This window comes from Dermochelys coriacea, chromosome 9, assembly GCF_009764565.3.
Source record: "Dermochelys coriacea isolate rDerCor1 chromosome 9, rDerCor1.pri.v4, whole genome shotgun sequence".
Classification (NCBI taxonomy): Eukaryota; Metazoa; Chordata; order Testudines; family Dermochelyidae; genus Dermochelys; species Dermochelys coriacea.
In genome coordinates, this window is record NC_050076.1 from 64909932 (window position 1) to 64926841 (window position 16910).

At 48.9% G+C, this 16910-nt stretch overlaps 1 protein-coding gene across 4 annotated transcripts in view; it reads left to right on the plus strand.

The window, feature by feature from the left end:
- Positions 1 to 16910, plus strand: part of LOC119861248 (gamma-aminobutyric acid receptor subunit gamma-4) — a 79208-nt gene that overhangs the window by 41292 nt on the left and 21006 nt on the right. For all 4 annotated transcript variants that reach the window (XM_043492272.1, XM_038416113.2, XM_043492273.1 and 1 more), the window contains 3 exons: positions 6941 to 7161; positions 7811 to 7893; positions 12992 to 13129. In XM_043492272.1, coding sequence (XP_043348207.1) covers positions 6941 to 7161; positions 7811 to 7893; positions 12992 to 13129 — 442 coding nt within the window. The remainder of the gene's footprint in view (positions 1 to 6940; positions 7162 to 7810; positions 7894 to 12991; positions 13130 to 16910) is intronic.

Consider the following 16910-nt stretch of genomic DNA (forward strand, 5'->3'; position numbering starts at 1 on the left):
GAAGATTTCAAACAAGGTCATTCATTTTATTTTAGTCCAAAAAGCATCTTTAGTGCTTATTGCTGCTTAATAAGTAGGTTACGATTGTCTCATACGCCCCATCAGGATCAGGGCCCCCTTGTACTGGGTCTGGACAGCATCCTTCCCTGGAGAACTTACAGTGTAGAGAATTGTACAATGCAACTTTATGTTGTAATAAAAGTACTTAACTACATAGTGCTTTAAAGCACTCTTGGAAGATTAACTAACTAATCCTCAGCACAGCCCTGGGGAGTGGGGAAGCACTTCTGCTGAAAGAACTTGACACAAAGAGAGGATTCCTGACTTTCCAAGCGCTACACAGCAATGCAGGACTGAATTCAGAGAGGCATCCAAGGCCCTATCTACATGGTAAAGTTGCAGCAGTTTAACTTAAATTGAAACAGTGTAAATCCCTGTGTGGATGCTCTTATTCCAGTTTTTTTTGACTCATCTTAAATATGTTCCTAATCAATTTAAAATAATCTGAAATAACCCATTTTAAATAAAATTAAGAATATCTACACAGGTTTGCACTGGTTTAACTAAAAGGGTTTAAACACTGATTTAACATCTCTGCTTTGGAAGTGAATTAAGCTAAATCAAATTAAGGTCACTTTAATTCTAAAGGAGAGTGTCTACACTATGGTTTAATATAGTTTAACTAATCCACTTTCAATTTCAATAGTTAATTTGGATGAATTTTCTTGAGTGTCCACGTGTAGACAAGCCCGAAATTAAGATGGTGCAACTTTCCCATGTCAACCAGGGCTAAGTGAGTTGAGGAGAATCAAAACTGCTGTAATCCATCATTTCTTCTGGCCAGGTCATCACACCTACTCAGCTGCTCTTAGACTCCTATAGACTCATACCTGCTAATTGATATGTAATTTATGCCCCACCTATGTATTGCCCTGAACCCAGCCCAGTGTCTAACGCAGTCTGAGCCTGTGTAATGGACATATCCAGGGCCAGCAGAGAGGAATAGCATGAAAAGCAACTAGGGGAAAGTCCACATTAGAGTGCTACATCAGTGCAGCTGCACCAATGCAGCTGTGCCGCTGTAGCGCATCTGGTGAAGATACGCTATGCTGGCAGGGGAGCGCTCTCCTGTCAGCATAATTACAGAGGCAGAAGCTATGCTGGCAGGAGAGCATCTCCTGGCAACATAGCACGGGTGTGGACAGTGCTTAGGTCGCTGTAACTTGCATCACTCGTGGGGGGGGTCTTTTTCACACCACTAAGTGACATAAGTTACATTGACTTAAGCAGTAGTGTAGACCTTCCGTAAGAGAAGGTGTCAGTAGATTACATTACAGTAAAATAACTTCCACCCTGCTTTACTTACAGCTTCTTCTAGCTCCTTAACATAGAGTCCCGCACACACCTGGGCAGTGCGTATAAGTAGGTCTAAGGTAAGAGCACTTAACAGTTTGAGTTTAAGCTAGTAGAAGGAGGGTGGGGGTGGTCTGAACTTGGCCTCCAGTCTGTAAATTACAGCATTTTAGACTCCTCTGCATTTGCAAGGTCAGATTCCAAAGTGATCTGCAAGAAAAGATGTAAGGTAGAGACTGTAGGGTATGAGTCTTAGCAGAATAATTTACAAAAGAACCAGGAGAAGGTGTAAATTACACCAGTTTAGAATCCTTTAGAGTCTCCTCTGAATTTGGCCCCCATTGTCACAGCTGGGATTAAAATTCCTGGCTCCCAGTCCCACATTCAACCCCCCTGCTGTCTGCCTTGCATATAGTACCCTTCAGAAATACATTCCCTAATGCTCTGCAGACATTAGCAGCGGGAAAGCTGAGGGCAGCAGCGGATGAGAGGGAAAAGAGGTTGGCAGTCAGTGAGGAGCAAAGATGGAGGGAGGTTTCTGTAGAGGAGAAGGCGCTCTCTCCTACAGCAGGGGTGGGGAGTTGTGAACAGGGACAGGAAATAGGCAGAGTAATGGAATATGTATTATTTTCATCTTCAGATAACTAGCTGAATGAATTGCTTTTGGAATTATCTATCTACATATACACATTCGCTTCTGGGCTGAGACTGTGCATATGAAATTTTGGCTGGCAGGGTAATCTGTGGGAAAAGAAGTCATTTTAGAAGAAAATGCCACCTCCACTAGAAGTACAACACTGCCAGCCTGAGTCTCTAATGTACACCAAGGCTGCTTGAGGACAACCTTTTCTCTCCCCCTCTGCGTTTCCTGCTTGTTATGTGTTTCAGAGAGATGTTCCATAGTGTTGGGTAATGTGTATAGTTTTGCTTGAGCAGTGAATACAGACCACACAATATGGATCTCAGATGACACGATAATAATTCCGAATGCAGCTTAGCATCCTGAAATAAAATTGGTCACTGAGCTCAATTACCATTTCATGCATATGCAACGAGGAGACATGTTCTGTGCAGCACAAAGGAAACTGTAGATTGAATGCCATCCGCCCACATGTTAATTGCATCACTTAACACTGTGTAGGCAGCCCTGATCTCCTCCCTTCTCAACTCCTCCTCTTCCCAAATATCCTGCCTCAGCTAAACAAGTAAAGCCGGCATGGGCAGCCTTCTGGGAGCAGGCCTCCGCTAGTGTCGACAAGAAAAGAATAATGAATGGCAGATGAAATGGAGCAGAGTGGCATAAAATCAGCTCCCGGTGATGGGATTGACTGAGTGTAGATGGCAGAGCGATGGGGAAGCGCTGAATGGCCAAATCAGATCTGAGTCCATAGGACTCCCAAATAAAGAATGTCACGTCGCCCCATCTGGGCTTTGGATAACTATGCGTTGTCACAGCTGGAGTTTTGGTGGCCTTCAGGCAGCCAGTCTTTGCAGTGACTGGTGGTTCTCGTTAATAGTCTCTGGCTGTTTCTTTTGCACCTCGTGTCATACTGGAGCATGTGTATGTGTGTTGCACCAAATATTGCCCAGATGGCTGGATTGATACTTAGCTCTTAGAAGATGTTCCACTTCTTTAGCACCTTTCATCAAGTGATCCAAAAACATATTTCACACAATCAGTTAATCCTCACAATGGCCTCTGCAGTATTGTCAAAAGAATGTTTTGCAATAATCATTTTCCAGGTGGGGAAACGGAGGCACAGAGAAGTCTTGCTCAAAGTCACAGAGTGACCCAGTGGCAGACAAGGAATCTGGAAATCCTGGATCATGGCAGGAGAGACCACTTAAGTAAATTGTGTACGACCAGAATTCAGAGCGCAGATATGTGCTGTGTCAGGCAGCACCTGAATTTAAGATGGCTACAATACCACATTATACTGCAAGAGGGGTACAACTAGGGCTTGAAATCTAGGCGATCTAGATGATTTCATGAGCTTTCCATCATGCAAGATGGCAAAAATCCCACAGGCAGATTCTGCAAAAAATATATTTGCAAGCAATTTTTCCAGTAAAATCCACACCTTTGCTTTGCTAGTATTTGTGAGGCTTTCCAGGAACAGTTGTGCATGAGGAAAGGGAAATTTTTATGAATAATTGTGTGACTAGATCTTTACATGAGTATTTACGTCATTCACGAGCACCTTGAAAGTTTCTTGGGGGACTGGGAGTCAGCCGCTGCGGAAGCACAAGATCATGTGACTTAGATGACCAAACGCAGCGCAAATAGGAAGTTATGAATAGCAACAGTCACAGAGTGCAGTGGGTCAGGTGCCACCTGCAGGCTAAAATGTGTTTGCATAAATCATGCTTTGGCTAATTTTAAATAACAAACCCATTCATAAATATCAACATCTATCCATAGAGCATTCACCAAGGGACAAAGGGGACAAACTCAGCCAGTAAATTCTTCCCTGCAAAATGTTCACCCAGCTTTGCTCACAATGTCAGCTGCAATTAGATGCAAAGCTGCAGTTCCCAGGAAAGCTCTACACTCACAGTCTGAATTCTTCCCATGCCATCACAGTGCATTTAGGGCATAAATGAGGCTGTCGTCACTGTCTGTCATGATGTTTGCTGGAATGGCATATGGAACGGTTATGTTTCCATGACTGTTTTACAAAGATCCATTGTTGGCTGTAGTTCAACCCCCAATTTGGAGGGTCAGTGGACTGCTTTTCATCTGGCCCCTACCCTTTGACACTTCTGTCTCAGGTACCCTCCCAAGTTAAAACTCCACCCACACTGGCATAGCATTGCACCGCATCCAGGTACAGACCCCAGGGAAGGGCTCACAAAAGGAGGCCAGATTTTCAGAAAAGCTCAACATCTTTCACACTGCGCTCTTTTAAAAATCTGCCAGTGTCACAAGGGGAGCTGTTGGGCACTGGCCACTTCTAAAAATCTGGCTCTGATTTTGGGTACTTAGAAAATCTGGCCCTGAATGCTTCAGAAAACCTTGCCACCCGTGCAGCTTGAGCCCAGACGTGAATGCTGAACCCTAGCCTAAATCTGATCCAGATCAGCAGCCTCCTCCGCCCATCTCTCATTGAGACCAGGTTCCCAGGAGCCAGCACACACAATGAATCTACCGTCCCTCAGCATTGCTGTTCTGCCATGATCTCATTCTCATGCGTGGAGCACATTCAACACCAATGACATTCATCGCTGGTCAGTTGACAGCAGAAGGACAACATTTCAAAGCAGGGAAGATGAAGCAGTGTGTCTAGCACTCTGCTCCCCTCCCCACATGGGGAGGACACATTTTTCAAGGCCGTGTTTCTATTTTAATAGCCAATTTTTGGAAGTTGGTTCTAAACCAGTGGCAAGGGCAGCAGGGGGAGGACATGATGCAGTCATGAAAATTTGCACTGAGATAAATCAAGGGAGGGAGGGAGAGAGGTGGCAGAGTCAGACACTGTTCATCGCCATCCAGGAGGGAGGAGAGACGGACACTGCCTGAGTGCATCAAGGATTTTACTGGAGTGGAGGAAATCAGGAAGGAACGGGATAGTAGTGGCCAGAGGCCATTGCAATCTCTTGGCTAGTGTGAAATGAGTTTGGTGGTCTCAGCCCAGTTCCTAGTGGACATAAGTCCCCAGCTCAGACAGGCATATTCCCGGCTGTCACTAGGCTTGACTGGGCCCTGGGCTCCAGAGGTCTACAGGCATACTGATATGTGAAGTATGTTCCACCCTTGTTCCAGAAAGAGCTGGCATTTAGTCTCCAGAGCTAGCAAACCCTTTCACGTGCATTGAGTTTGCTTCAGTGGAATGGGAATGTAGACTAGACCCAAAGCACCTCACAGGTGTGAACGGTCAGCCTGGCTCCTGCCAGCTGGGCCTGAGGGGCATTCTCTTTTGGCTCACCTGCTAGAAGAGCTGCCTGTGAGGAAGGAGGTTTCTGGTTCCTAACCCACTGGAGCGAGCATGCAGCTAGGATAACACACACCAGTGAACTGAAGCACTACGCTGCTCAAGATGAAGTAACTCTCTCATTTCACTACTGTGAGTCAGCAATCCAGGTCATGCACTGACCCCGAATAAACTGCCTTTCTAGCAGGTTTCCAGTTCCCAAGCACTCAAGAGGTCCCTCCATGGGAAGCTACTCAGTCACCCTGGCTGATAAAATTCAGGAGCATGGATAGTCTTGTCACTAAGGCAGTGGCCTGGCACTCAGAGCAGAGCTGGGCGCAGAACAGAAATTCCCTTTCTAAACGTTTCATCCAGAGAACATCAACTGGGGATGTGTCACCAATGTCGGAACTTTTTCCCCTTTTGTTCTCAAAATCAGAATTTGGCAGAATCAACCTGATTGTGTGATGCCTTTTGATTTTGACAGAACTGTATTTTCCGATGGAAAACTGTTCCATCAAAGCTTTTTCCAAGAGCTGGGCTCACTTCCTGGTTCTGCCACAGACTATTCATGTGACCCTCGGCCAGTCAGTTAATTGCTCCGTGCCTCAGTGTCCCAGCTGTAAAATGGGGATAATAATGTATCCCTGCTCCCACTCATTGTCCGTCTTGTCTGTTTAGAATGTAAGCACTTCATGGTAGAGGCTGTCTCTTACTATGCGTATATTTTAGAGGGCTTTCCCTTTACCCTCTCCCCTGGTTCTTGTCATGCAGACAGAAAGAAGACGACTAGAAGTCCAAAGTGCAGGCAATGCGATGTTTATTGGGGTTAGTTCCAAGCAAGCATATTCATAGCTCTACACGCCAGCAGAGTCTGTTTCCCAGTGTTCTGTTCCAAGCTCTGACACCGCATAGCGTTTACCCCTATGTCCCCCTTCCCAGCTCTGACGCCGCAGGGCCTTGCCTGTGTCCCCGTTCCCTATTTCCCTCCTTCTCCTCCTTAGCAGGCCCAAATATACCTGCAATGCATGCCTACAGTCCCACCCCTTTTGTATCCCATGGGAGGGATAAGGAGTGAGGTTGTGCTACAGTCAGAGACAGGCATTTCTTTGGTCTTTTAGTGTTTTATACCTTCTCCCCAATCCTCCCTTGCCCCTCCCAACTGGTTGCTTGACCTTGCCTTGAGATAGGGGTTGAGGCAATCCTACCGAGTAACACTTTAACTGCTCTTATCTGTTCCATTTGTACTAACAAATCCATCTGACTAGGCAGAAGCAACTTACACGGTCTTTGTCCTTTGTTTACACATATTATAAGATATAAGAGTATCAAAAAGTCAAACCCAAAATTCTATTTCAGGCTGACAAACAAACCTATATACTAATAATATGCACAATGCATATACTACTATACCAACATACTCTGTCGCCATGACATCTCAACTGGTGCCGGTAGGTGCTAGGTGTAAACAATAACATGGGCAACCTGCCCATCTTCCCCTGCTCATTCCACCCAGATGTCTTTTTCATCTTCTGTTTCCCAGGAGTTCTGAGTGTGAATCTGACTCAGTGGTCCCAAGACCCTGCACTCTGGGCTTTGGGAGCAGAGCGCTGTGTGTCTGTTTCAGGCTAGATAATTCCTCATAATAGGACATGCTGTCTTGTCTCTTTTGGCAGGAATATACCATTGATATCTTCTTTGCTCAGACCTGGTATGACCGGCGCCTTCGCTTTAACAGTACCCTCAAAGCCCTCACTCTGAACACTAATATGGTGAGCCGCATCTGGATCCCAGACACCTTTTTCAGGAACTCCAAGCGGGCCGACTCGCACTGGATAACCACGCCCAACCAGCTGCTCAGGATCTGGAATGATGGCAAGGTGCTCTACACGCTCCGGTACGTCTCGGGCATCAGCCACAAACGCAAAGCAACTAAATGACCCCTGCACCTTTGTGCTGCTGTGCTGGAGCACAGAGATGATGATGCAGTGGTATCTCAGTGCTGGGTGTCACTGGGGGCTGTGCTGTGATCTAGCAGAGGGGATGCAGTGGTATCTCAGTGCTGGGGGTTCCTGGTGCTAGTGGAGGTTACACAGATAGACAGAGGTTACACAGATATCAAAGAATGTTACCATCCCAAATCAGGATGAAAAGTCAAAATCATGGACATATTTGTAACCAAAAATCCATTAAAAAGATCAGTTTAACTCTTTTTTGAAATGTTTTATTTCAATTTTGACCCTTTTTTTTTTACCTTAATTAGCTTAAATTTCTACATGAACAGTCATTTCAAACTGGAATTTTTTGTTTCAAAAATGTCAAAATGAAACATTTCAACAATTTCTAAAAAAAAAAAAAAATCCAAAAATTTTTTGAATTAAAAAAAATTGGTGAGCCTGATCCTTTCTTATGAACCATTTCTGTTTTGACAACTCAGCATTTTTGACAACTGGTTTGCCAGAAAATTCCCATGTGGGTTTATTACACAGCTGTGTCTGAGGTCAGAATAAGCTGCATTGAGGCTGAGTCTTTTGTTTCACTTCCAGGCTGACCATAGAGGCAGAATGTCTACTTCAGCTGCAGAATTTCCCAATGGACACGCACTCCTGCCCACTGGTTTTCTCCAGTTGTGAGTATCAGTGCCTTAAATACGGTTTAAGGAAGAAACTCAACAGGCCCAAACCCTTGTACCAGGGAGAACAGACTCTGTTAGGTGGGTGTTAATTCAGACCCCATGTTCCTGTACCGCTGGGCTTCTCCCAAACAGCACCAGCAACAGACCTCAACCATGTCCTGGGGCCTCCTCCTGCTCCTGGGACAAGATTCTGTGCTGTATTAAATTTCTGTTCAGTGCAATAGAGGGGGACTGGGGAAATGGGGATACTGGTTATGCTCCCTGATTATATATCCAGCCTTGGAGCAGGGTAGAATAGCCTGGAGGTCATTTTAACTTACACCAGTTGGACGTGGTCCCCATAGGATCATCTACCAATTGAAGGTAGCTGGAGCACAGTGCACACCAGCCAGGAGCTGCGGGAAGGATGGTGCAAGGGCCATCTATGATGACCCAATGGGGATTACCCCAAAGCAAGGGTGAAAAAATATATCCCATGCCCTTTGGCCACCAGAGTGGCACAAGGGACATAGCAGGGCAGAGGTCCTGGAGCTCATTCTCCATGAGTCTCAGAACCCGGGTCTACAGACATGGGGTTGCTGGGCTCATGTGACAGCATTAAAAATAGCCATGTAGTTATTCTGGCTCAGGCTGGAGCTCGGGCTGTGACACCCATCCCCTCCCGAGGCTTCAGCTGGAGCAAGAACGTCTGCATGGCTATTTGCAGCACTGTAGAGCAAGCCGAGTCTGTTGTCCCAAGCTCTGAGGCTAGTCGTCACAGGGTGTTTTTTTTCCTGTGTAGATGTACCCTATGGGGAAGTCTACATTTACTTTAAGCCTGGCTCTGTGGGACTCTGGGTAGTGGACCCAGTGTTTCCAAACCTGTGCCTTAGCATCCTCACTGCATTATAAAACTGGGTTTATAATTGCTGAACCAGGCCTCACTGCCATGCCAACGAGTCCATACTGCACTATGCCGAGCTTCTGAGTCATGTCTGTGGCTTGAGCTGCGTCCACACTTGACTTGGACCAAAGTCACAGCGGGACTGGGGGACCCAAGGACTGGGTCCTGTGTGCTTGGTGGCCTGACCCTGAGTCAGACTGATTTGCATGTGGACAGAAGCAGGTCTTGCGCTCAAACCTGAGTCAGAGCCCAGGCACAGCATGTAATGTAGACATACCCCGTGCTTGGAGCGGGCAGCGCTGATGGTGCCTGCTATCTACAGGGCTCCACCAGTAACTTAGCTTGGAGCCTGTCATCCCATTTTATGTCTTTGCAAGAGATTTCCATCAGCATAAGGAGATGGCAAAGCAGAAGTGAGCTTCATAACCTCCAGCAGCTCCCTCCCCATCTCCCTGCCCCATCACCCTGCCACTGTTGAGATTCAGAACGCACGGCTGTGAGCTGCTTATGAGGAAAACAAAATGCGGAGGAGATACGATCCCCTCATCCCCTCCCACCTCTTGCCCCTCCCTCATTCTTTGCTAATAACAGTACATGCCATGCATGCTCGACAATTAATTAGAAACACAGTTTAGTTATGCTGTCATGCTCTCCCTGTCTCCCCTCTCCCAAGGAACGATCATAGAGGCGTCAAGATCCCTGCTTCAAAACAAGTTTGACATTTCATTTTACAAATGAAGCCAGGAAGCAGTCACTGCTGCAAGGTGCAGCTGCTGGGGAACCGGAGATATGCTCAGGCTGGGAGGTGGGTGGAGAGGCAAGGAGAAGCATCAGAGCAGAGCTTTGGCCTGGTTGCAGCCATTGCTTTAGCTGCACCGGTACTAGCCCTAGTGTAGCCAGGCAGAGCTGCTATTTGCACTGGGGCAAGCGCCATCTGTGCTAATAGCAGCTTCGGCTGCCTACGCTGGGATTGCAGCAGTACCAGTCACTGGCCACTGATGGCTGAAATTGGGGCTCGTTCAGTGTAGACACGGCCTTAGGGCATTTTATCTCAGCAAAATATCTCCATGTGGCGCTGGTGAAGTTCTACCATTTCCCGTTTCCCAGCGGGCTGCAGACACCCTGGGAACAGCTCTGCATGGGCAGCTAAGCTTCCCTTTAAAAGCAACCTGATTTGATGAGGTGGGGTTTGAGCTTCCCCAGTCCCACATGGGAAATCCCATGCAATAGGAAAGGAGTACTTGTGGCACCTTAGAGACTAACAAATGTATTAGAGCATAAGCTTTCGTGAGCTACAGCTCACTTCATCGGATGCAAATGCATCCGATGAAGTGAGCTGTAGCTCACGAAAGCTTATGCTCTAATAAATTTGTTAGTCTCTAAGGTGCCACAAGTACTCCTTTTCTTTTTGCGAATACAGACTAACACGGCTGCTACTCTGAAACCCATGCAATAGCACAGCATTACTTCTGGGTCATGTCCCAAGCTCGAGGGTGGGGGGAGGGGCTGCAAATGGCACCGATGAGGAATGAGGGGAATGGAATGAGGTCACCCCTCTGCTCCCAGTGTCAGTATTTTGAGTCGCCTATAACAAAGGGGCTGGCTGTAGGGCCGGGTGATCTCCTTTGGAACCCAGGAGGCAGCCCTCCGGATAGATTATTATCGGATGTAAGCAGAGGAACCCATCTCACGCTTTGGGGTCACATCAGCCTTTGGTTCCAGTTCAGCTCGGACTGAACCAGCAGCCTATAGGACTTACGGTAAATACAACGCTTCCTCTGCACCGCTGCTCCGGCCTCTGAGGGGTATCATCTGTCAGGGGCTCTCCAGGGACTGTTTGCTGAAAGGCAATGGAAGAGAGAGTGCACACGAGCCCCAGGGACATGTGCAGGGCGAGTGCTGAACTCCAGTGTGGCATGGAGCCAAGAGACAGAAGAGCTTTGACAGCAGTCCCTTAAGCCAGCCGCTAGTCATTAATTACAGCCCAACCTCTCTCTCTGATCCTGCTAACTGGCTGCTAGGTGCTGCTCATTAGGGGAGTCTGTCTGATGCTGTTGCCTACCATCTGCCATGCTAAAGCCATGTCTGGCCCAAAGCAGCCACAGCCCCCCCTCAGATCACACAGGAATGGCTGATCCGGGGGCAGCAAGCAATGAACCTGGAGACTGAGCCCATGCCCTGGGCTGCCAAGGAAAGAAGGGCAAAGGGGAGCCCCATGCCCTCCAGCCCCGTATGCAGCTTCTCAGCACATCTCCCAAGGGTTTGAGTGGCAGTTACTTTCTTAACTGAGTTTAAGTATGAATGAAAGTGATTGATAATTCCTCTGGCCTAGAGCCCTGAGCGAGTGTCTCCCAGGCAGGGCTGCCTTTGCGCCCCATTGCTGACATGCCCTACCCCCTTCCTTCCCATCTTAGACCAGCTTAGCTCTGCTGGTGCGCCTCTGTGCCCCGTTAGTCCCTGCCTGTCCCTTCACACCAGTTCTTCAAACACCTCACTCCAGACCCAACACACCCGCTGTTCCACCCAGTCCTTCCTATGCACCTCGATCCTGATCTGCAGCACCCCATTATTCCAATCCAGGGGCCACCCCCACCCCTGACCTATAGAATCTAATCCAGTTCTAGTACTTATCTGTTTTCAGCCACAGAGCTCAGCATGCTTTATGGAAGAGGTCAGTAATATTATCCCCATTTTACAGATGGGGAAACAGGCACAGAGAGGGGAACTGACTCACCTACGGTTAACCAATAAAGTGGTGGCAGCACTAGGAATTGAATGCAGGTCTCCTGAGTTGTAGTCCAATGACTTATCCCCTAGGCCACACTGCCTCCCCGCACTAAAGTTTTCATTCCGATCCTGTAGCCCCCCTCTGCTATGCCATAGCCATGATCTCCCATGCAGCAGCACCAGTGCACGACAATCCTGACCAGCAAACCCACTGTTCGCCCAATTGTGGGCTTCCACACCATGTAATTGCACTGGAGTCAGGGCTTGGATCCCACCCCTTAGTGCTGGATTTGACCCCTTACTCCTTTTGGCCTATTGGGACACAGACTAAGGTGAGCCAATTTACAACACAGAGAGGAAACCCCCTGCTCTAGTGAGCTACCTGCTCTACAGTCTCCTCTTACAGAGAATGGTAGTCACTTGCCACGTCAGCCTGCAGGGGTCAGACATGGGGGGGGCAGGTGAGGGACAAAGCTGTGAGAATAGCTCAGTAGAAGCTTGCAATGTACAAATGGAAGTTGATGGGGGGCTGAAATAACCACAGCAGAGAAGTTTCAGAGTAGCAGCCGTGTTAGTCTGTATTCGCAAAAAGAAAAGGAGTAGTTGTGGCACTTTAGAGACTAACAAATTTATTTGACCATAAGCTTTCGTGAGCTACAGCTCACTTCATTGGATGCATCCAATGAAGTGATCTGTAGCTCACGAAAGCTTATGCTCAAATAAATTTGTTAGTCTCTAAGGTGCCACAAGTACTCCTTTTCTTTCTTCACAGCAGAGAAGAGTGAGTCAACGCACAAGCGTTAAACTAGAAACAACAATCGTAGTCATGGGAAGGACTAAAACCAAGTGGTCTGTAGGGTGGCCAGGGTGGATGGAGGATTGTTGGCTCACACACCTGGATCGAGGGATGGGGAGGAGGCAGTGTTAAAGGACTGGAACTACAAAAGACAGGGATCTTTGGACATGTTAATGGGCTCTTAGATCCTCAGTAGCAGTAAAGCAACCTAGCTCTCTTGACTTCTGTGGAGCCACACTGATGTACACTGGATCAGGACCCAAGCCCATGCTTCTCTGTCATCTGTGTATTACTGCTTGCCGGTCTTCTTTAGGCAGTAAGTTCTTTGGGGACCATAGTTTGGTGTTAGAAGGTGCCTATGAGTTAGGTGCCCAACTCCCTTTGGAAACTAGGCCCTGCCTTATGCCGGAGGTCAGACTCATTAATCATAATGGCCTTTGAATCAATTAGAATCCTAGCCCAGATCTTCTTGGGTGTTTGCAAAGTGTCTAGAACAACAGGGTCCCAATCATGAGCAGGGCCTTTAGGCACGACCACACTACAAATAGGAAATAGCAACAATATATCACAGTGGTCCAAATTGTCTCCAGAGCAGATGGCACCAAAGAGACATGCAAAGTTTTTATTTCTGCACAAGGTGTCATGGCAATTCACCCATTGTCCTTGTGTCCTTGTCCCGTCCCCAGATGGTTACCCGCGAGAGGAGATTATCTACCGCTGGAGGCGTTACTCCATTGAAGTCTCAGACCAGCGCACCTGGAGACTTTATCAGTTTGATTTCACAGGCCTGAGGAACACGTCAGAAGTTCTCAGGACAGGGGCTGGTAAGGGATCCTGGCCCGATAGAAACACTGCTGTGTTACAAGGGGGCTCTCCCCAGTTTCAGAGAGCATGTGCACACAGTAGGAGAGGGCAGAGTGCTTAGGGGATTGGTGGGAAGCACCAGGAAGCCATAAAGCCAAAGATAGAGTCATTAAAAGAAGGGTCCAGCTGCAGGCAACCTGTAGGGAGATATGCTCGCTATGCCCATGGAGAAGGGCACAGACACAGCAGGTAGCTAGGCACAGTATGGGGTAGGACAGAGGCACAGGATATCCACTCACAGCCTGAGGATGGGACAGAGCAGAGAAAGGACCTAGCTAGTGACAGCAAGGGTCAGGAAGGAAGGGGAATGGGGATAAAGAGTGTGGTTGGGGACAGCATGAGGGCCAGGCAGAATGGGAGTCAATGGCTGAGACGTGGAGGAGTAAATGAGTCGTAGGGCCTTGTCTCAGGACAGCTCCCATGTCTGCGCCATTGCAGAATGTAAATGTCCTCGCTGAAGCCATAGCTGTAGTATGCTGCTAGCCCATCTTCAGGAGTCTCCAGGACAGGCCAGCTGATGGAACGTTATGCAGAAATTGCTCTTAGTTGTGGCTGCAGCTGGGGGACATAATCAGTCTGAACTCAGGTTCCATCGAACGGCCACCCTGCCACGTGCTAGCTGTCCTTGATGCATATGAGTTGTGTTGTAATGGAGCTAAGCAAACCCTCAGAGGTGAAGACAACAGTGGTGTCTAACGGCAGGAGTAAGTGGAGGGATGTCAGGACTCCTTGGTTTTACTCCTTGCCCTGCTATGAATTTGCTGTGTGACTTTGGGCAAGTCATTGAAGCTTTCTGGCCCACTGTGTACCTCTCTGTAAACTGAGGGTGAGAATAGGTGTGAGGGTGAATGAACTAACATTTGCATTGTGCTATGAGAGCCTTCCTTGAAAGATGCTGCTGAAGTGCAAAGATCTGTAAATTAATGTCTCAGGAAGGACAACAGGATGGGGAGAACGACAGGAGTGGAGTGAAAACTTATAGCTCCACACGGGCAAGCTCAGTCGCAACACGTCCCTTTGGCTAGCAGAGCTGGGCCTGATGCACGACAGCCCATGTTCCCATGTGCAGCCTCTCACTGCAGAAACCTGCATAAATGTAAACCAGCTTTGCAATGCCAATATCACCAGGGATTGGAGACTCTTCAGTCCCTAGCCCTTCCCCGTCAGCAGTGGTTTTACTGATATCATCAGGGAACCCCGCCCCATCCCCAATCATCAGCTTCACTGAGCTCACCAGGGAACCTGAAATCCTCTGTCACCTCCAGTCTCTAGCTCTTCCAAGCTGGGCTGCCCCCATTCAGCTTCAGGAGTGTGATCTCTTTTATCATCAACACTTGTCTCCATTGCCCTAGGAGCAGCAGGTTTTAGCACCACCGCTGGCTCCTCTCCAGGACTGGAGAAGGCTTGTACCTGGCGGGATGAGGCCAGTGGTTGAGATGCCTGCCTGGCTAGAGAACACAACTACACATAGAAAAGGTTGAGCGGAGAGGGGTGCGTCCTTGACAGACAAATATTAGCTGTGTGAAGAAAATGCTGCTACCCTGGGACTTGTGGAATAGGCAGCAGAGTGGGAGCAGGGTGAATTGTAAATTAGGGGGGCTTTCAGTGAAGGAGATATGAATTCCACAGCTGTGCAGCAGAAGGTAGCAGCAGAGACCTTGCATTCAGGAGAGCCCAGCTGAGCACCACCACTGCGGAGCACCTGCCCCCTCGGAGAAGAGGGGGAATGTGATGTGATAGGGAGGGGCTCGGCTGACTCCCCACTATGCGCTGTGTTGGCAGCACACAGTTGCTGTAGGATTGCTGGCATGATGTGATGGGGAGGGGAGGCCTGGGAGAGGGACAGCATGGAGAGCAAATCCCCCCCACCCTTGCGCCAGAAGGGGGCAAGGCCTTGCTGATGAAAGGAAAACAGCCCCGCAAAGGGGAGCAGTGGAAGTGGGGTTGATCCACACAAGACAGCAAACCTTCAGGCTTGGACCCTAAGAACTGAGGTTCAGCCGTATGGAGGAAACCCATGTCTGTATAAGCACGGGGAGCGAACACACCTGTTTACTCTAGGAGGGAGCACTAGAAATGGAGCATTTCAAACTCCAGGATGGTAACGGCACCCATGAGAGCCAGGATTGAACAGTGCATTGAGAGAGAATTGCCTTCTCCCCCAAGGAGCAAAGGGTTTCTCCAGGATCCGCTCTTTGGGGAAGTAGGAGCGAAGAATCTGTCGCAGGGAAATATGGTCAGGGCACTGCCAAATCTCTCATCCTTACAGATGTGAAACCTGCCCCCTGGGTCAGCTGACTCTGCACCGTGGTAAGGGAAATGGACCCATCAAAACAAACCGCTTTTCCCGTCTCCTTTCCCGGCGAAAGCAGCTGGCCAGGGAACCATGCACATATGTTAAACCATCAAAAAGCGCAGATTTATGCCAACACCTCTTGGTTTAAAAAGCTCAGATGCCAAGTTAGCAGCTTGGCAGCGAGGGCAAAGGGATTAAAGCAGAAGAGAGGCTGAGAGGTAGAGACAGACAAAGGCTGCAGCAGCCCGTCCAACGAGAACAGAGCCCGGAGCCCCCAGGCAGGTGTTGCATGCACAGGTCAGTCGGACCAGCTCCATTCCAGCAGTGGGCCATGAGTGTCCCACAATGGCACTGATAGACACATGTGGGGTGGATCTGAGAATTGCAGTGAACAGGCTGCTGGCTACAGAAATAGCAAGGATACTGGCCAGCTGGTAAATCACATCGGACAAAGGAAACCAAGCCCTAAATTACATGGGTTGCACTCCCTTGCCAGAAGATGTTGTGAAGGCGAAAGGTATAACTGGGTTCAAAAAACAACTAGACAAGTCCATGGAGGACAAGGCCATCAGTGGCTATTAGCCAGGATGGGCAGGGATGCAACCCCATACTCGGGGCAATGCTCTCACTGCCTGGAGCTGGGATGGGACGATGGGGTGGATCTCTCTCTCTGTGCACGCCCCCTGACGCTCTGGTACTGGATGCTGTTGCAAACCGGCTACTGGGCTAGATTGGCCATTGGCTGACCCAACATGGCAGCTCTTTATGTTCTTAGCTACCTTCCGTCTCAGCTCAAAAGTCTTGAGTCCTAGCTTATTCCCCTCACCCCCAGGACCCCTCTCTGCCCTATGCTGGGAGGGGCTGGCTCTGTCCCTCTTGCTCCTTCTGCCCCTTACTGGAAGGGGCTGGCTTTGCTCCCCACCATGTCCCCCCTCCTCTGTCCCTCACTGGAAGGGGCTGGCTCTTCTCCTCACCCTCCAAAACCCCCTCTGTCCCACATAGAGAGAGGCTGGCTCTGCCCCCTCATCCCCAGAGCCATTATCAACCCTATACAGGGAGGGGCCCCCTCTGCCCCACATGAGGAGTGGCTGGCTTTGCCCCTCTCACCCCCCACAACCCCCTCTGCCCCACAGTAGAAGGGGCTGGCTCTGTCTTCTCATTCCCCAGAGACCCCTCTACCCCCCCACAGGGAAGGGGGGGCTCAGATTTGCTGCACCAAGCCATCACAGTGCTTTCTGCTCAGCGTACTTGCAGGTGACCCCCCCAGAATGGCTCTGCACATCCACCTGGAATGCATTGTTAACAGGCCAAAGCTGTGCCCCATTATAATCCATTGCAGTCAAAGGAAGCTTTGCCTGGTTAAAGAGTGCGTAAAGGGTCAAGGAAGATGTGGCTCCATAGCACTGTGAATGTGCATGAGTCTTTCGGAGTAAAACACCATCCTG